The sequence below is a fragment of the Microtus pennsylvanicus genome, chromosome 8 (genome assembly GCF_037038515.1).
Source record: "Microtus pennsylvanicus isolate mMicPen1 chromosome 8, mMicPen1.hap1, whole genome shotgun sequence".
Classification (NCBI taxonomy): domain Eukaryota; kingdom Metazoa; phylum Chordata; class Mammalia; order Rodentia; family Cricetidae; genus Microtus; species Microtus pennsylvanicus.
In genome coordinates, this window is record NC_134586.1 from 21,584,480 (window position 1) to 21,604,703 (window position 20,224).

At 46.8% G+C, this 20,224-nt stretch overlaps 1 protein-coding gene across 1 annotated transcript; it reads right to left on the reverse strand.

Moving 5' to 3' along the window:
• Positions 1-10,657: 10,657 nt before the first annotated feature.
• Positions 10,658-19,992, reverse strand: Fgf6 (fibroblast growth factor 6). Its single transcript, XM_075981955.1, has 3 exons — positions 19,501-19,992; positions 18,354-18,457; positions 10,658-10,834 (listed from the first exon to the last, which is right to left on the reverse strand). The coding sequence occupies exons 1-3, from the start codon at positions 19,844-19,846 to the stop codon at positions 10,658-10,660; spliced, it is 627 nt and encodes a 208-aa protein (XP_075838070.1). The 5' UTR covers positions 19,847-19,992.
• Between the last annotated feature and the right edge of the window lie 232 nt (positions 19,993-20,224).

A 20,224-nucleotide genomic window follows, 5' to 3' on the forward strand; every position in this document is an offset into this window, starting at 1 on the left:
AGCTCGGGACACTTGTCAGGGAAAGGGAGATGGAGGTCCTGCCCAGTACCATTGCCTATGGAAGCTGCATAAAGTATAGAGAAAAATGGCAGTGTATGATTGGCTTTCTGAGGGACAGAGTGAGGGGGGGAAACCCACAGATGATAAAGTCATTGTATCCTAGGCATTATAAGCAAGGGATCTTCAGAGACAGGGCCTCTGAGTAATCCAAAGCCATTTCTAATTAGAAAGCAGTAGTCAGGCGTTTCTGAAGCGAAGCACGCACAAGCTCATCTTTGAAGACTCTCACCTGAGGCTTCCTCAGGTGAGAGCCTTTCTCTCACCTGCTTTCCTCCTGGCCAGTATCCGTTGGTCCAGAGGAGAAGACTGGGGGTGGGGGGAGGGAGAGAGAGAGAAAAGCGGCCACAACCTCCCTTCCTCCCGGCTTCTGGGAAAGAAGTCTTACTGGAAACCAAGACGGATGAGCACCTCGCTCTGCACCGGAAATGACCGTTTCTGACTTGCCCCTGCATTTTAAAGCTTGAGAAGACTCCATGGCTTTGCAGCTAGCCATGAGGGGACAGACAATTCTCCAGGCTACCTAATTTTGCAGCCAGGGACACTAACCTCACTGGCCAAATTTACAAAGAGCTACAAGAGACAAATACAATTGCTCTGAGATAGCACCATTTGAGCCGTCATTGTCCAAGGACCAGATTTGTTTTGTATATGGAAGGCTGACGAAAACTGTGACATCTAAGCCGCAATGACCTTTGGGAGGGGAGATTGTGAGTAAAGATTACTTCTTAATTTCTGGGAGCTTTAGTCAGCTTTCTGGCTCGGTGACGAATTACCTGAGATAAATAAACTTAAAATAAGAAATATACACTTTGGCTAAGGCTTCAGCCCATCACACACTATGGCAGGAGCTCATGGACGGGATCTGCTCCTTTGTGGTGGCTGGGAAACAGAAAAGAGGGCAGAGCACAACATCCCTTTTGAAAGCACAGTCCTCAACCTCGAATGTTTTCTCCCTTTAGGACCCCTATCTTGGCTGGTCGGTGGTGGCGCATGCCTTTATTCCCAGCAGTTGGGAGGCAGAGGCAGGAAGATTTCAATGAGTTTGAGGCCAGCCTGGTCTACAAAGTGAGTTCCAGGCATGTTATGCAGAGAAACACTGCTTCGAAAAATGTCAAACAGAAACAAAAACAAACAAACAAAACAAAACCTCAAGCAGCAACAACAACAACAACAACAAAATCCCTATCTTTTTATTCTAGAGAAAGAATCCAGGCCCTTGTGCATGCCAGGCGAGTGATCTACTATGAAGTTACATTTCCAGCCTTGGTCCCATCTCTTGAAGACATCACCGCCTCTGAACAGAGGCACAGGGTAGGGAGCAAGCCTTTAGCAGAGGTGCTTTTGGGGGACATTTAAGATTCAAGAGTCAAGCTATCATACTGGAGCTTTCTAATTCTTTCTTTCTTTCTTTCTTTCTTTCTTTCTTTCTTTCTTTCTTTTTTTTTCTTCGAAATTTTTGACCAAGAGTATGTTTTAATTTTATAAGCAGGACAATGGTGTGTGCAGGGGAGTGGGGGTGGTGGCTGGAGAGATGGATCAGGCGGCTCTTCCAGAGGACCCATGGTGGCTCACAGCTGTGTGTAACTCCAGCATCAGGGGATCCAATGTCCTATTCTGATCTCCAAGGGCACCAGGTATGCACGTGGTACACAGAGATACATGTAGGAAGAACACCCATACACATAAATAAAAAGTTTAAAGAATGCCAAAAGGAAATCAAGATAGTCTCTTAAAAATGAAACAGTTATTTAGGAAGATATATATCCTATTTGAAATATCTCAAACAGGTTCAGGAGCCAAGTCCTGCTGGCCTATGGAAGATGGCATGGGAGGAGGGTAGAGATGAAGGCCTGATCCACATATGGTAAAAGAGAAAGAGGTGGTGAGCGTCATAAGAAAGCAAGTGTCTGCTTTCCTCACCTGTGACCCTGGCTTCTCACACTGTTCCATCTCCCCTGGATCTCTTTCCTCAGGGCAAGCCTATGAACCCTCCACTCTAGACAGACCACGACAACGAGTAACCCTTAGCAATTCCAGGTAGGACTTGCTTAGGATGGAAGTTTCCATGCTAACATGGACACTAGCATCCAAGATCCTTATTTCCAGTCTGGGCTTCGGTGAGAGGGTCTTCCATAGAGAAGTTCATCCCAATTCACGTGGGTGATACACCACAGTGCAGGGTTTCTCCACCCTGGCCCCATTGCTAATTGGGTCAATTCAGCAGATGTAAGGTGTAAATAGCATCCCTAGTCATTTCCTCTTAGATTCCAGTTGTATCCATAACCAGAGTAGTCTTTAGATACTATCCAATGTAGAAGAAGATTGTAGACAGAAGTTTCTGTCCCACCTGGTCCCACAGCCATTCAGTCTCAAATAAACACACAGAGGCTTATATTAATTATGAAATGTTTGGCCTGTTGTTCATGATCATTACCTCTTACAGCTTAAATCAACCCATAATTCTTATCTATGTTTAGCCATGTGGCTTGACACCTTTTTCTCAGTAACGCATCCTCATCTTGCTTTTTCTGCTTCTGGATGATGATTGTATCTCTCTGCCTTTCCTCTTTCCAGAATTCTCCTAGTTTTGTCACTCCACCTATACTTCCTGCCTGGCTACTGGCCAGTCAGCATTTTATTAAACCAATACGAGTGGCAAATCTTTACAGTGTACAAGGGCATTATCCCACAGCATTCTCCGTTTTTCCTTTTCAAAGTTTGGGGCTATTTCTGTTGACAGCAGATCCTCTCAGAGTCTGGTTGATGTGCCAACTGCAGACTCCTTTCTGGAATGCTTTGAAAATGACATCAGTTATGAGGTCACACTTGCCCAAGTGGCAGTGAGGCTCCATGAATGTTCTCCTTTACCCACCAACTCAGAGGTTGAAGCTTTAATTTCTCATGTGACTGTATTTGGAGATGGGGTTGTTAAGGAGGTCATTAATCTTAAACAAAGTCATATGGTAGCGTCTTGATCTGTCAGGACTGTGGGCTTGTAAGGGGAGAAAGAGACACGGACCAAAGGCACTCTCCTCACACACAGAGGAAAAGCTGTGGGCATACACAGAGAAAACATGCCAGTAGGAGAGAACCCACTAGATACCAATGCTGTTTGGTCCTGGTCTTGTACTCCAGGCTCTAGAACAGAAAGTCGGTCTGTTGTCTAATATACCATCTGTGGGATTTTGTAGTGGTAGTTTAAACTGACTAGCCTCAGCATTCAATGAACTGTCAGGGAAAGTCAGCATCTGTTACCTGGGGACCAGGAGCAGCCTTGACTCAGGATATTGGAAGGACCCATGGGAGAGAGAGTGTCCACCAAAACAAGAAGGAAGGGATGTTGTATCTTTAATGAAATAATTATTAATTTTTGATACAGACAATAAATCTTTCAGTTGGCCAAACCTGAGACTCCTCAGGTCCTCTTCAGTCCAAGCCTTTCTTATAGCCATGCTCCTTTTATTTTTACCTCATTGTATCTACCTCTATATTTTGATTGTATGATTTTTTTTAACTCTTTGTGGGGTGGGGGATGGGAATGTGTCCAAAATTTTGTGTTGAAGTATCTGTCAAAGCACCGTTGGCAGTTGAGAATTATGCATGTTTTGAAGGTGCAATCTCAGCATTTCTGATTGCACGAGAGTGGAGGAGAAGCTGGGCATGGTAGCGCACATTCAGAATTCCCAGACTCTGGAATCTGAAGTAGGAGGATTCTAACTTGAGTCCTGTCCCAGCGAAGAGACCCTGCTTGTCTCCAGGGATGTGTGTTAGGGTAGGGGTGGAGGTAAAACTAGAGAATACAGGGCAGATATTTTGACTGAGTATGGATAGAGCGTAGACTATCCCTGGAATATTATCACAACAACCAAGCAATTGTTATCTGCTATGTGATTCTTCCTTGGCTCCATGGTTCTTTTTCCTAAGACTTATGGGAAGGAAGGGCAGTTATCATTCTGTGGGTATCAGTTTTTCAGGTCAGATAGAGGGCCCTTGTGTCTGTATTCATGTTAACACTTGTTTGGCTTGGAAGTCCCAAAAGTAGGTACACATGCTGCCATAAGAGTGGCAGACTGGCTTCCCCACTGACCCGTATAAGGAAAATAAATGGTCAGAAAAGGTCAGGGTCACCTCAGTCAATGGTGGAGGCTGGCTCTTGAGGCTTAGGTTCAGCCTGTAAGCAGCATCCTGGGAGCAGGCTGTGGTTGAGATGGTGGGCCAGATGTCTCTTCATCCCACCATTGCTACTCTATCTAGCCAGCATCTCCCGTAACCTGGGACACTTCCATTGGAAACCTCCAAAGTGCTTTTGTTTCCCAAGTGATTTCAAGTCTACACTCAGTGATCTACTTCCACCTGCAAGGCCGTATCGCCTTAGCCTACCCCAAAAATCTCCATCAACTGAAAATTAAGTATCAAACATTTGTGCCTATAAGGGACATTCTCACTAAACTGCCAAAATACAGGATACAATTTTGTTTTTAGTCTGAGAGCATAAACTTTACTTAGCATGGCAAGGAGGTTACAGGTCTGAAGATAGGAATCTCAGGAAGATGATATATGATTGTGTTACACAAAAACTCTATGGCACAGTTTTTCACCACCCATCCTAAGTCCCATCAACACCACCCCCGGATCTCCTTTTATTTTGTATAGGAAACAATGGCCACATTTTAGATCAAGGAAGGTACTGTGTTCTCTCCTTTCCCTAGTAGCCCTCCCTTCAAGAGTCTCATATTCTTCTCCCAGAACGTCCCCTCTCTCCTGCCTTCCAGCCCCCAGCTGCTCCCCTGCCTTCAGTCTCACACCCTTAAGGGTTCATCTTTCTCCAGGATTGGTTCTCTTATCCACTTGTTTGAGATCAAGGCCTTGTTCTAAGTTTCATAGAACATGGGAATTTCCTCTTCCATACCCTCATTACTGTTTGCTGGAATTGTTTCACATCTGCCTTCCTTGTCAGTCAATAAGCCCATGTAGAATTTGTCAAAAAGATCTTCCAAGGGTCCAGCATGGTTTCTGAACATAGTAGCTTAGAAATCTGAATTGCATGAATAAATGCGGAAATAAAAGCACCCCTGTGTTTTAAGAGTATTTAGATGTGTGCAGAACCCTATATCAAATGAAGGCATGCATTCTTCTTCCCAGGCGGTTACCACAGGAAAAAGAAGGTGGGAGAGGGGATGGCTGGAGCAAGAACATGCAAGGGAGATAATAGGACCAATGGTGGAGACCCAAGAAGGGCATGTGTAGGGGAGGGGCTTACATTCTTTGGTCTTTGTCATCTTTGCTTAATACTATGAAAGGACTTTATAATAAACAATGGTTCCCTTGCTCAAATGTTCTACAGTTCCACTCCTCTCACTAGACAATAATTTTCAATGTCAGAGCTGCCTAGGTACATGTGATAAATATGGACTCCTGGAACCCCCTTGGTTCCCATCAGAATCTATAGAGCAGGCTTGAGGATCTACAAGGTAAGGTGCTCTTGGGTGCTGGGTTTTGTCCTCATCCGAATTATTTTTATTTTTTTGAAATATTTAATAAGAATTACTTGGTGGGGAGAATGGAAGGAGTTGGGATGAGAGAGGGGTTTACATAATTCCTTTCTCCATCTCTTCTCACCAATGCCTCCCACCTTCCACCATGTTGTAATAAGGGCAGTGGGGCTGCGTCCCCAGCACTCCGGCCGCCTGGCTAGCTTATGCCCGAAATAACAACACACAAACTGTATTCATTTAAACACTGCTTGGCCCATTTCTATCTAGCCTCTTTTAGGCTAATTCTCACATATTAATTTAGCCCATTTCTAATCATCTGTGTAACACCGCTAGGTGCACTTACCAGGAAGATTCTAGCCTACGTCCATCCTAGGTCAGAGCTTCATCGCGTACGCCTGGGAGCTGGGAGCATGGCGTCTCTCTGAGCTCACTTCCTCTTCCTCCCAGCATTCTCCTCCCACCTATGTTTTAACCTATGGGGGCCAAGCAGTTTCTTTATTATAATTAACCAATGACCTTCCTCCATCACCGCCATGTGAGTTTTTTTTTCCCTTAAAGATGTATTTATTTTTATTTCATGTGTTTAAGCATTTTGCCTGCATGTATCTCAGTGTACCATGTGCACGCAGTGCCCACAGGACCAGGAGAGGGTGTTACATCCCCTGAAATCAGAGCAGAAACACTTGTGAACTGTGGGTTCTGGAAACCAAACCCAGGTCTGTTGGGAGAGCAGCAACATCTCCCCACCTCCACACTAGGTTTTAGACAGCACATCTCTGAGAGAAGGGATGAGGTCTACTGTGTTTCTCATGTGTCCTCCACACCTAGCCTAGCTCAGGACTAGACGTTCATTAAGTAGTTCTTAGTGGGTGAGTGAGAGAGTTGATTCCAAGACAGAAAAAATGCTTACACCTTGAAGGCAGAGGGGAAGGGACCCTACACCCTCCTTCTGTATTTGGTTGTCTCTTTCCTTTCTTGGACAAATGCCCCATTTGTAATAGGGACAGTGTGCTTCCCACAAGTTCTTCCTGCCTTTGTCACCCACAGCACCAGAAACCTATGTCTACAGCACCCCAACCTCTGCTTCTTAGCTCCCAGATAGGGGTATAGATAATAGAGACAAAAATCAACTACAATCCAGAGATTTGTTGTCAGTTTTAATAGGAGGGGCGGAGTCAAACAGTTTAGAGAAACGTATAAAAAGACCTTTAACTTCTTGCTGGAACTTGTTATGGTTTGTGCATAGCACATACATATTAAAAATAGAAACATCACATTTCACAAGCACTTGACTGAACAGCTTCTGGAGTCCTTCTTCGCTGCCCGCAAGCTTGAGGACGGGTCTGCACCAGGGCCCAGCCTGAGGTCCTTAACAAGAAGACAAAGAGGACTGTGTCCGAGGCTGGGGTTTCAGTAGTTCATGAGGTATACAAACGTGGCTCCCTGCTGGCCGTCTGCATACTGCCCTAGAGTCGGGATCTGCTTGGGGGTAGCCACTCTTTTCCTGCTCCTCGAAGAAGCTCCATCCACTCACATGTAAGAAGAACCTGGAATATTTTTGTTGGTGCTAGCCCTGTCCCAATGTTTCTATCTTTGGTGCGTTTCCAGGGAAGTCACATGGGTGGCTGGTTCATTGTGAAGAGAGAAGATGGGAGTAACTCGTAGAGAGCCACTGTGAGGAGCTGCCACCTGTCCCGTGACAAGTGACTTGGGATTTTTCTTAAGGGAAAACATAAGGATAGAAAGTTGAAGGAGTCTTCTAGCTTAGCTCCATACCAAAAAAGGCCAGAAGGTAATCTCGGCAGAGATGTTATGCTGAAGACTTAGGGCCAGCAACCACACGTGGTAACCCCAGTAACCACACCACTGGTGACAAAGGCAGTGAGTGTCATGGACTCTTCAGTGTCCTTCCTTCCTCAGAACCCAGAGTGTGAACCTGGAGAATCTGCGGTCTTAGGGCAGGAAAAGGGCCTGGAGGCCATACGAGAAGAAGGCCAAACTTCACAGGCCAGGACTGGGGACAGGACTGGATTTCAGGTCTGGGCTGTTGATCTAGAGATAAACTCATATGGCTAAAAAGAAGACAGATAGTATTGATTTAGATGATTAAAAAAGAAAAACTATTCATCTTAAACCATAGAATGGTTGTGAGCAAGGGCTTGGAACAATGTCTGAGGATCAGTGTGTCTGTTGGAGAAAACTCTGGGATGCGACAGTAGAAGTCTGGAAGAGTAATGACAGGGCATTAATGATTAGATTGCTTACTGCCTTCCAATGGAAGGTAAAAATGTATTAGAAGTAGGAAGCACAGAGGCGTCACAAGGCAGTGGGACAATGACATGTTTTGTCTGCATGTCTGTACAGTGCTCTTGGAGCCAAGAGAGACTGAGTGTTGGGCATTAGGGAGTTAAAGACGTCTGTGTCCGTCCCGTGGGTACTGGGAACTGAACTCAGGTCCTCTGGAAGAGCATCAAGGGCTCTTAACCACTGAGCCATTTCTCCAGCCCTGCCCCCTTGAGTTTCTATAACATACATTGGTGAGGGAATTACAAACAACAGCTTCAAGGAGGGCAGGTAACCAGGTAGGAAATAACACCCACCCCTGTGCACAACAGCGGGAGAGAAGGGACTGGTGGCACCTCTCTCTGACTGAGTTCTTCTCTTGTCCCTTAACTGGCCTGTGGATTTGGTTTGACTTGGGCTTCAGGTCAGAGAGAAACCTCTTAAGAGAATTTCTTTATGTGAGAAAAAGTTGGAATTATCTTCTATGCATTGAACTGACAAAGCAAAATCCTGGGGCCTGCTAGAGACCCCAGCTTATCATGGCTGATGTTAATCGTGGGAAATCCTCATGCCAGCGTTGTTCCTAGGCAGCTGAACACTGGACCTGCTCCATCCAGGGACTCTGTCGTCCCTCTTTCTCACCACAACCGTGAAAGGCAGAGTGGACAGCTGATGAAACTGCTTGTCAGGGTTTGAGCAGCTTCATGAACCTCAACAAAGAAGCAGGAAAGATTTAGCTGCCCCAGGGTCTTGAAACCTTTCTAGAGTACTCTGTCTCAAAGCATGCCGACTTAAAGATCTAGAAAGGAAGACAGGAAGGGAGGTAAGGAGGAAGAGAAGCTGGTAGTTGACTGTCTTGAGGCTTAAGACACTTTCTCCTAACCCTGTCACAGACCACAGCTCCAGACATCCTGTTCTTATAGTTCCACCAGGAATGAACACACTTGAAATTCCAAGTGATCCCATTTCTGACAAACCCTGTGAAGAGGTTGACGGCACTGGCAAAGATGTCTTAAGGGAGGGTGGCTTTCTCCTTCTCAGCTGACTTGCACTCCACCATCCCAGTTAAGTTGGACTGATTTCTTTCCCCTTTACACCTAATCCAAGACTCAGTTCTTTCTCGTTTTCATCCAGAGCTTGGGGGTGTCCATATGGCTGAACTCCTACCACCTGTTAATTTATCTCACCTACCTACTGCCTTCCCCTCCCTCCACCCTGACACTTACAGGGAAAAGGAGGAAGTCAGAATGGTGTCTGTCTTTCGCATTGTCAACCCCCCTCCCCAATCTTTGGCTCAGAGTCCCTGAGTCCAGATCTGTCTATAGAGGGTTGCGAATAGAGAGGTATGCTGAAGACTGAGGTATTTGCAACAGATGAGGGATTGCCTTGCAGGTCAGGGCTCCCAAGAGTAGCCGAGGGTGTCAGGTCGTTTTGTAACATATGCTGAAAATATGTGTGCACTGATCTGGCTCTCCGTGGTATCAGATTTAGGAACATTCCAACAGTTCAGGAATCTGCAGGCTCTAGGCAGACCACATTTAGAGTCTCCCGGGGAAGCTAGGTCTAAAATACTCTCAAAGGACAAGAGGCAGGAAGGCATTGTAGAACGAGGAGCCACTCCAGCTTGGGTGCCTGAGTCCTGGGATTATCATGCCTTGCCTACCGTAGTGAGGAAGAGGGCACACACTGGAGGTCACAGTGCCCATTCTACCGCATCCAGGAGGCATTGTGTACGTAAGATTAGGACAAGTGAGGAGGAAGTGCGAGCATCGGGTGAGAAGTTGGGCGAGTTTCCTGGACATAGTTGGAGAGGGATCACCATGGCGAGTCCAAAGCCTCTGGACTTCCTTCATGCCCTAATTTGCACACTGCTCTTCCTTGCCAGGGAGGTTGCCATTATTAGGATCCTTGTCATCTGAGGTTAAAATAAGACCTGGTTCAAAGTGAGGAAACGTTATGGGCAGGCAGCCTGGTGCTGGCCTGTTCTTAGAGCCACACACAGCTCACAGCCCTTCAGGCAGAGTTGCTCTTTAGAGAACATCCAGTCCCTCTGTCTCCACAGATCTCCCAAATGGCTACAGATACTGTTCTATCCCTTCCTTCCACGGAGGGGACCCCCTTCTCTCCTAGCTTCTTCAACGATGCATCGTAGTGTTCCCAGAAGCCCAGTAGGCATGGCTTTCAGGGTGCCAGGGTTGTTTTTTTTTCTATTTTGCAATTAGTTTGTACACCCCCACTTCCTCCCTACAGAATAAAAGGCAGCTGTTTGCTGTCATTCAGACGACTGGTGCAGTTAATGCCCATGGATGGATGAATGGATGGATGGATGGATGGATGGATGGATGGATGGATGATCAGAACAAGACAGAATGAGGCACACCTTGATCCTGCTGGCTTGACAAGTGATCCTCTGACAGGCAGATTCTTACAGTGAAAATGTCAGGAGAAAGACAATTTGAAATGCCTTTGTTCTGAGAATCTACATGAAGATGCGTGAGTATGCAGGGACACAGGAACACTCCCATCCTGGCCTTTGCTTATGCATGGGACCGCATGTCACAAGTATCATCTGCACCGTCGCTCCTTGGGTGAGGTCAACGTACAGGATCCACTGTCATTCTGAGATGCCAACTGCAACCCTTCAGTCACGTGGGTCACATGCCACGCAGTCCAGTGGTCATGGAAACCAGCTCCGGTCTCTTGAGGCACAAGATAATCCGGACTGAGAAGTCACAGGGTACCAGCAGGATTGTTCTCTCGTGGAAAATTCCAACAGAAAAGATGCAGCTGTCACTTTGTGAGCCTTCCTCCATGGGTCCTTATATCCTGGGGAGGAAGTGAGTGACAGTCATGATTGGGGACACCTTGCTGCCCCGCTTTACCCGTCCGTATTTGCTCAGTGCGATGTAGGTCCCTCTGTACAGGTCTGACTCGTAGGCGTTGTAGTTGTTTGGGAGGAGGGTTTCGCGGAACTTACATTCCTCTTGGAAGCTGGGCTGCGAAGTGAAAAGACAGCAGAGACACGGTGATCATTAAGAAGTGTCAGAACACCAGCTGAGTCCCACAGTGGTGGCCTTTCCTCGGTGCTCCCTCCCTTTCCTTTGTAAAAACACTACCACAGGGCATATGCTGCAAGGATGAAAGAAACATCAGAGGTTAGAATGGGAGGTGCTTCAGAGCCCTCATGGTTCCTCTCACGTGCCCTCCAACACCAGGAGGAAGCCAAGGCCAGGAACCGAGAGAGATGATACTCAGATCCGGTGGGATAGCGGAGCAGACTTCCAGGTGGGGGTGCTTTCGCACATCCTCAGGTGAGAATGTGTTCCATCCAGAGAAGGGAACAGGCAGGGTGACCCTGAGCTGTCAAGACTATAGTGAGAGACTGCCTGGCAGGACAGGATGGAGGCTCAGGGCTCCCACCCAGTGACTCTTCTGCTTGCCAATAGTGTGAGCTTAGACAGTCTCCTTCACTCAGAGACTCGGTTATCTTCCAGACAAGCTGTGCGGTGTCAGGGAGCTGGTGGGGCAGCGGGTGGAGAAACAGAAACAAATGAGTCCTTTCCAGTACTGTCTCTCTCCACCCACAGTTCTTCTATGCAAGGTCTGCTGTCCCTTAAAGAAAAAAGCCTCATTCTCAGTCTTGAGTTGGAGCCCAGAAGGTGAGTGAAGTTCCATAGTCCACATCATTCCCTGGGGCCATATGGGATCTGAGATGACAACCATTTTTCTGGAGAAAGAGAACCTGGTTCCCAGGGGATTTAGACAGAGAGCTATAGAGGAGGTTGCTCTGTGTCCCCCTCTGGCTATCATGTGGGCAGAGGCACGTGCACATGTGCACACACATGTACCAGCAACCACAGTTCAATGGTGCTCTGACTTCTGCCTGGCACCTGGATTTCTGAAAGAAGTCTGTTGCGGGATATTTTGACTGCACTCTGACACTCCCCAAATTGCCAATAAAGTTTATCTTGAATCGGAAGGCGGAGTTAGCTGTTAGCTCTCCAAAATTAGCCATAGAGGTAATTTGGAGATCCCAGGACATAAAGAGAGACACAGGAAGCAGTAGGGAGGGACTTAGAAAGATTCTCGGCCCTTTTGGATTGAGGAAGGAGAAGGGGGGGAGGTCACTGGTCACTTCTCCGCTGCTTCTCTGATCAATCAGGTTTTTATCCCAATATCTGACTCCCAAGTTTTTAATAATCAGATAAATGCTTCATCTGGCAGTTCTAGTCTTTGGAAACTATTTAAGATAATTAAGAAGTATGGGTTAGTAGTTAGTCATCTATAACAATCAAATTTACAGTCATATTAGGTATGTTTTTAAGACCAATCAGAGATGTATTTTAGATAGATGTTCTTCAAACACTTCAGAGACCAAGAGAATGACATTTAAGATTATCTTAATAACATAAAGCTTTTTATGACAATAAGACACATCTGCTCCTGACAGTACCAATTTACTTCCAAAAAGGTTGATGAACATCAAAAAAAAAAAAAAACCCATATGGAGTTTGCTTTCATTTATGGCATACTTAGCCCCTGAACAAAGAAAGTGTCCTTGCCTTGCCTCCTGACAGTATGCTGTCCAAATTGGACAAGTAGGACACAAAAGAAAGCTGAAGATGGATGCCCAGCATTGCAGAGGAAGCTTGGGTAACTGTCCAGACTCCCAGCTGCCTCTGTTGTTTCTATAGTTTTAGAGGTTGTCTGCTCTGCACTTTCTGTTTTCTTCGGGTAATATTATATCCTTCTTGGGTCTCTAATAGAGTTGAAGACTAGATAGTTGTAGTTTTACGGTTTTTTATGTTACCAAATTAAAAAAAGAAAAATAAGAGGTGTAACGTTTATAAGGTTGTGAAATATAAAAGCTTAAACTGTTTTTCTAAAAAATGTTTTGAGGTCTAAAAAGATATTTTAGGAAAGTAACACAAGTTAGGACAGGAAGTGAATTAAGTAAAAAACTTTGGATTCACCAAGATAGAATTGAGTATTTTCTCTGAGTTTGTCAAATGCAAATGGACTGAACATTATGAACACAATTCTTACCTGATAAGTGTCCTTATTGTATGCAATTTTACTGTGTTAGAATTAAAAGCTTTTCTTTTTATTTAGACAAAAGGGGAAAATGTGGGATATTTCAATTGTATTCTAACACTCCTGAGACTAACAATAAAGTTTACCTTGAATCAAAGGATGGAGTTAGCTACTAGCTGACCAAAATTAGTCATAGAGATTTTAGAGGACCCAGGACATATAGAGAGACACAGGAAGTAGTAGGGAGGGGCTTAGAAAGATTCTCAGTTCTTTCCAGATTGAGGAAGGAGAGAGAGAGAGAGAGAGAGAGAGAGAGAGAGAGAGAGAGAGAGAGAGAGAGAGAGAGAGATCCTAGGAATCAATGGTCAGATTGCAGGGAAAAAGGCATTTGATACTGTTACTGGTAAGGGCCCAGAGACTAGAGATTCTCGGTGTTCTTCAGTATGTAATGTTATTACTTCTAGATAGGGCAATTCACAGTATCTACTAGAATTTCTTTAAAAAAAATGGGGATAACAGATGATCAGAAATTCTTCTTCTAAGAACAGATCTTGGCATTCAATTCCCACATGTGTACAAAAGTTGACACAACAGTTTTTAATAGCAAGAATCCCAAACAGTCAGTCTCTACTAAGAGGAGAGCAGTTGTCTCTGCTATGACCAAGCTGCGCTGTGGGATGCTGTAAGCCATGACAAGTAAACCTTTTACACATTGACACAACACTGAAACATATTACCAAATGAAGATGCATAGTTTGAATGCATGTCTTGCAGAGGATCTGGGTTCGATTCCCAGCACCCACATGGTAGCTCACAACTGTCTATAACTACAGTTTCAGGGGATCCAACATCCTCTTCTGGCCTCTGAGGACATCAGGTACACAGGTTGTACACAGACATGTATGCAGGCAAGACACTCACATGCATTAAAAAAAAACCCTTGAACCTCTGTAGTGTGACTTACACTCATGCACACCCAGTTTAGTCATGGGATGGTCCACAAGGAATTGTCACATAGGTTGTGTCTGAGGAGGAATGCATAGGCAGCAAGCCTCTCCTGTGCCTTTTCTTCCTTCTTAAATCATTTACACGCATTATCCACTTACATAAGTAACTTATTTAAAATGGGCCCGGAAGTGGGGGGAGGTGATTTTATCAGAAGCAGTGGTCTCTTGTGGTGATGTGCCCCCCTCCACCCACCTGATTTCCCTCTGTTCTAACTTGGTGTGTCTCCAGAGAGGAACTTGCCCAGCCAGTTTCCAGGAGAATTTATTTCTGATCTGGATAGTGGTTAAGGGAGAGGTTTTGCTGTGTTGTTTGCAAGCTGGTGAGAGGAAATCAAATTTAAGGTGAAGAGCAAAGGAAGGGAGATTGAGCTATTGGGTTGAGAACTAGGACCATTGCTCACACCCCATTGTCTAGAATGAATCTAGCTGAGAACCACCATTTTTGAAGACATCTGCCTCGCTGTGGGTGCATATACAGCTGACCATGTGTATCTGTGGCTTCCGTACCCCTAGAGTCAACTGACCATGGACTAAAAATATTTGGGAAAAGATTGCATCTGTATTGCGCATACACAAACATTTTATTCCCTAATAAATTGTTCCCTAAAAAAATCAGTACAATAGTAATTTATGTAGCCTTTGCATTGCATTAAGTGTTAAAAGTAGTCAAATGATATGTCAAAACATCTAGAAGGACACAGGTCATATGAAGATATTATAGCATATTTATGAGGCACTTCAGCCCCTAGAGATTTGGGGATTTGGGGGGCTCCTAGAACCAACTCCCTGAGGGTATCAAGGCTACACTTCACTTGACTTTCTACTCAGCAGACATTTTTGACAGAGGCAGTGCTGGAAATGGAACTTAAGCATTTGTGCTCTAGACCAGCTCCCAGCCACATCCTAACCACATCCCTCAGCCAAGCAAACACCGTGTTAATAAAAGCAGCAGCTACCATATATTATGACATATGAAACAATTCCACCAGTCACATTTCCTGGGCCTGCCACTCTCAAGCACCAGCGTGACAATGTCTTGAATTCCATGTAGGGCCAAATCCATTTAAGAAGAAATAGTCTTTAACTCCCCCAGTGCAAAAGTGGTGTGCAACGGAAAGCATCCCTGGGTCTTTGGTGAAATAATTCTGGTAAAAATGGCCCCAAAATTTATGTGTGCATGTGTGTGTGTGTGTGGGGGGTGCTATGATACCCATCCTCTTGTCTTTATCCAATGCTAAGCCCCCTCTGTCTTTAACGATCTTCATCCCGTATATGCTTTGGACACGTGTCCCTATTACTTCTGGTCACATGAGTAGAGGGGACGTTTGCATGTCACTGTGATCCCATTGATTAGAAGTATGTGGACATGCTATAATCCCTTCAAAGTGCAACATGCATTTTTCTCAACGGACGGCCACAAAACCCCCTTCAGGAAGGGGTCTTTGATGACTTTCTGGACTTTAAGGGGAGTGAGGATGTTGGGGTTCACTCATATTCTGCTCCAGTCTATATCCAAGATGGCAACAGTCCAGGCTGAGAGAAGCTCGGTGACTGCCTGAAGTAAGTCCAGCAGCTGTAGGGTAGGACTGGGCAGCAACTGGAATGCTAGTCCCAGTCTGGCCTGCCAAATGAGCTTCCCCTGCAAGTTTCTATGCATTACCTGCAGAGCCACTTTTCTCTCCATTATCTGCACAGCCAGCTTTCTATGCATTATCTGCTCAGCCAGTTTTCTATGCATTACCTGCAGAGCCAGCTTTCTATGCATTATCTGCAGAGCAAGCCTTCAATGCATTACGTGCAGAGCCAGCTCTTTATGCCTTATTGCAGAGTCTAGAGACGGTTCTGCACATAGCTTCAACTGAATGCAGAGAAGAAGTGGGAGATTGTGGTCACCTTGTGTCTCCACCTGCAAAGGGAGGCTAAAGCCCAAACACCCCTCCAGAGCACTGCAGGACAGTGCTTCTAAGCACACTGCAGGATCCCAGATAACCTGCATGTGCTCAGTGCAGGGCGCTGCTTATCTGCAGCAAGAACCTAATAGAGCTTAGGCTCTGTACCCCTTCATCTGAAAGAAGGAAGACCACCTCTAGGCATTTTTCCTTTGCCCTTGCTTTCCCACCACATGGTGCTGCCTTTTCCTCCTCATCAGCCCCCTTCCTCCCACCATGAGAAATGCCATTTAGAGGTTACAGCAGCTGAGCTACTGAGGGAGGAGGTGGCTCAGGGGGCTTAAAGGAAAACCGTGTGAATGAAATCACCACCCAGCAGGAGTCTTCCTGGCTCCGGGGATCAGTTGGCAATTGTTTTTTTAGACTGTGATAACTGCTGCCGAGAGATGGGGGGATGGGAGGGGTGCTCAGCAGCATCTGGTCCCCAGCCACACACAAAGCATCAGGTGCCCTAGCTGGGGCACTGCTGTCCAACCAGCTGCACTCTGTAGCTCTGGGGTCCAGAGAGAATCTCCCAGAAAGAGCTCATGCTTCCAGGCTACTGGATATGGGGACAGGATGGTCTTCCCTCAGAGAGGTCCTGTTTCTCCAAGGCAACTGCTGTTCACGGGGCACTGCAGCCGCCTCTAGAATTTGATGAGTCTGGGTGCCTCACACCCGAGAAATTTGCTGCCGTGAGAGGGTCTACCCTTGGGGAACATTTTCTCTGGTAGCCAACATTTATGCTCCCAATCCTCAGCTTCCATTAGAACCAGAGATTTCAAGCGGGAATTAGATGCTTTTATTCTATGTTTGTCTCCCATGTCATAATTGAATTCTTTTCCAATTGAGAAAAAAAGTCTGTTAATTATGGTGGCAGAAGTAAGGGTTTCTCTAATTTGGGCTTCTGGCAGATTTGTCTGCTAAAATGCCCACGTGGAGTCCTAGACCCAGTTATCTAGATCTCCTGGCCGGTGGGATCCTGGGTGCCATGGAGGCTGGTGAGGAGGAACTTAGAAGGACGCCTGTGCTACCAAAGCCTTGGGTGGTCACAAACTGCTTCCTGCCCTGACACTTTCCGAGAGAGTGGTACCTTGGAATCCAAGAATGAACCTGTCTTCTCTTCCTGCTGCCCTTGGACCTGGCTTCACACCAGGCAGATCTGATGTGATTCCTTGTTCTCCATATATCACAGAACCTGGCAGCACCCATGACTACCTGCTCTGCTAAAAAACATCTCATGATCTAAAACCAAACAAAACCCCGAACACTGACCCAGAAAGATTGACAGTCTCTATCCTGCTACTGCAGAGTCTCCGAAACAGGTCCTGGAAACCTGGTCCAGGTTCTCCAGATGCTGAGTGCACATGGCTGTCCTCAGAACCATGCTGGAGAGGTACTGACTTTAGCCCACACCATAAACCAACTTTGAGACACTTGTTCAAAAAGGTTTGGAAGCAGAGATGCTTTGCCCAACTTCCTTTCCTGACTTTCTTTGCCAGGATAATTTCCTAGGAACCTAGCACTTGTCCCAGGTCTTCTGTCCCCTTCCCCTTCCTAATCTCATTCTGTCCCCCAAGGGATGCAAAGAGCAGGTCCTATACTCTCCTGAGGAACCTCTCTAGTAGATTTGAGGTATCATTCTCTTTAGCCACTGGCCTCCCCTCCCCTTCTTCCTCCTCATCTTTTTTAGATTGAACCCAGGGCCTAGTACATACTAGGTAAGGACTCTACCACATAGTTAGACCCAGCTTCCTTATTTCTGTCAAATGACCTCTTGATTTTATCAACTTCATAGAAGGTTTTTCTAACACATTTTGGAATAGGCCGAGTTGCAGGCTGAGAGCCTCGGAAGTGAGCAGGTCAGAGAAAGCAGAGGTTTTGGCAAACACATTTTATGTTTGCCCTTATACCAGAGGGCCAGAATTTATCCCTCAGCAATTGCCCTCCCTAGTGATCTCTGGTGCAGAGGGAGGAGTGGGGCCCAGTGCCTGTTGGAAAGGCATGACAAAAGGATACGTTTATAGACAGTGGGATCAGAGACCAGAGGACATAAACCCTAGACTAAAGTCTCTGAAGATGCTAATGTAGATGAGAGATAGCCTCCTTCTGCAGACTCTTGCAACCCTCCAGTGGAGTGTCTCCTGGAGGGGTGTGTCATGCGGGCAGCACACACAGGCTGGCCCAGGCGCCTGCCTTTCTGAGCCTCTCCAGTTCGGCTACTCAGACCTCACCAGGAGCCTGGATACCAGCTTTATGTCAGAATGCATATTCTTCCACACCCAAGGGCTCTCTGAACTATGGCTTCTTTAGGGGCAAAGGTCCTGGCAGGTAGGGTTGGGAGAATCACAGGCTATGCAGATGCTTCTCTGTGAAACTGAGGAAGGATGGACTTTAATGTGCCTTGCTAGCAAGGACTCCCTTCACCGCCCTTCCTTCTTCCTTCTAGTAAAAGACAGCTCTCTGTGCTGTGTGTGTGCCGTTGTCAAGGGTGTGAGCGTCAGACCTCCTGCAGCCAGGAGCTGCCCCTCTCCCAGGGAACTCACCGTTGTGTACAATCTTCCTTTACTGTTCATGGCAATGAAGAGGGTGCTTTTCACACCGAAGAGGCTCACTACACCCCGCTCTACCGTGGAAATTTCCAGCAGGCCTGACAAAGAAACGGAGGACACACACTCATGTTCATGTAAACCGGAGAGAGGATTCAAGTCCTTCAGAGGCATCCAGTTGTCCCCCTTCTTCTAGAGGGTCAGCCTCTCCATCACTTCTGTCCTCGATCCCTTATAACATCCTGTCACTACACTAGCCACATCTTGTCACAGCCCATAGCACACTCGGGTCTGCATGGCAAAGCTTTATACTGGAACTGAGGATCACACGGAGCGTTCAGACATCTATTTAAGATTAGCTTTGAATCTGGGCTTTCAGTGACTCTGTCATTTGAGGTCATTGACTTGGGCGGAAAAGAATGGGGGCTGGAGAGAGAGCACAAAATGGTAGAGTACTTGCAATGGTATGCCTGGGTCCCTGGGTTCAATCCTCAGCAACACACACACACACACACACACACACACACACACACACATCAATCAATCAATCAATCAATCAATCAATTGGTTTTGATTATCACTGTTTAATGCCTGCTCCACGTGCTTCAACTCAGTTCTCAAACACTGCAGCTACACAGAGCCGGATGGTGTGTCTGGGACCCTACAGCCCGAACTCTGCCTTGGCTGGAAGGCTGTCCAGGCAGGCACCTGACATTAGGGGAAGCACAGTGAAAAGGATGTGCTTAAGAGTTGCACTCGCCCTTCCCTTTCAAAGAGGATGGCTGGTTAGAAATGCGTGGGTCTAACTAGGCTGGAATACCATAACTTTTCTCTCTAACCAGTACAGCCATGGCTTTTCAGGCTGACTCCAGGGCCAGAGAGAGGCCACTAATACTGGATAATTAGTACCACCGGAATGGAGTTACCTGGCATGATGTTTAAGAACACCAAGATGCCTAGTTCTGCAACTACTGGGTCTGCACCCTTATCTGGGCAAAGCAGGGTAGGATCAAGCCGTCTAAATGTTGCCCAGCTCGTTCCCTTCAGACTGCAGCCCCACCCACCAGCGCAAGGCTCCTTCATCTTTTGATTTAGCTTGTGCCCAAGCCAGCAAGCACCCCAGCTGTCTGCTCGTGACACTCACTGTAGGGGTTCTCCTCGTGTGTTCCACTGATCCGGCCGTCGGGGGGCACCTGGAGGTGGAAGCCAATGCCCACGTTGCAGTAGAGTCTCCGCTGCCGCTTGATGCCCACCAAATAGCCACTTTCCCAATTCACACCCGAAATTTCTCCAGCTAGCCCAGCTCGAGACCTGGATAAGAGGGTGCCCCAGCCTCTGGAGTCCAGTAGCGTGCCGTTGGCGCGGGTGCCGGCGGGCGAGGGCACCACCATGCCCACTAGGACGCCTAAGGAGACGAGAGCCTGCAGCGTGCCCTGAACACGTCCTACTCCCCGGAACATAGTGATGAACAGCCTCTGTCCCAGGGCCATCCACCTTGCCTCTCAGGCACGTGGTCAGAATTAATGGCCCTAAAAATACCGCCCTTCTTGTTTTTCTCCCCTCGGCATGGCGGCAGGGGCTTATTTTTGGAAGGCAGATGAAGGCTGCTGACATGAAACCAAAGCCTGCTTCAGGCACTCGGGTTGAGAGGAGAGGGACCCAGATTGAGCTGCGGCTAGTAGGGACCATGGCTTGGGGACGCTCTCTATCCAGCTTGCGGGGCTCCGTCCCAAGGTGATCCTATTTGATTTGACCTATCATTATAGTTCAGCGACCCGGCCCTCCCCTCCACCCCTCATCACCCTGACGTCAGCCGGCCCAGCTCACTTACCCAGGGCTGTAACATTAACCTGCTCCTGGGCCTGGCT

Coding starts and splice junctions, on each gene's coding strand:
- Fgf6 (XM_075981955.1), bottom strand. CDS start 19,846: ATGGCCCTGGGACAGAGGCTGTTCATCACTATGTTCCGGGGAGTAGGA. Junction 18,458..19,500: donor ACACGAGGAGAACCCCTACA/GTGAGTGTCACG, acceptor TTTCTTTGTCAG/GCCTGCTGGAAATTTCCACG. Junction 10,835..18,353: donor AAGGAAGATTGTACACAACG/GTGAGTTCCCTG, acceptor TTCACTTCGCAG/CCCAGCTTCCAAGAGGAATG.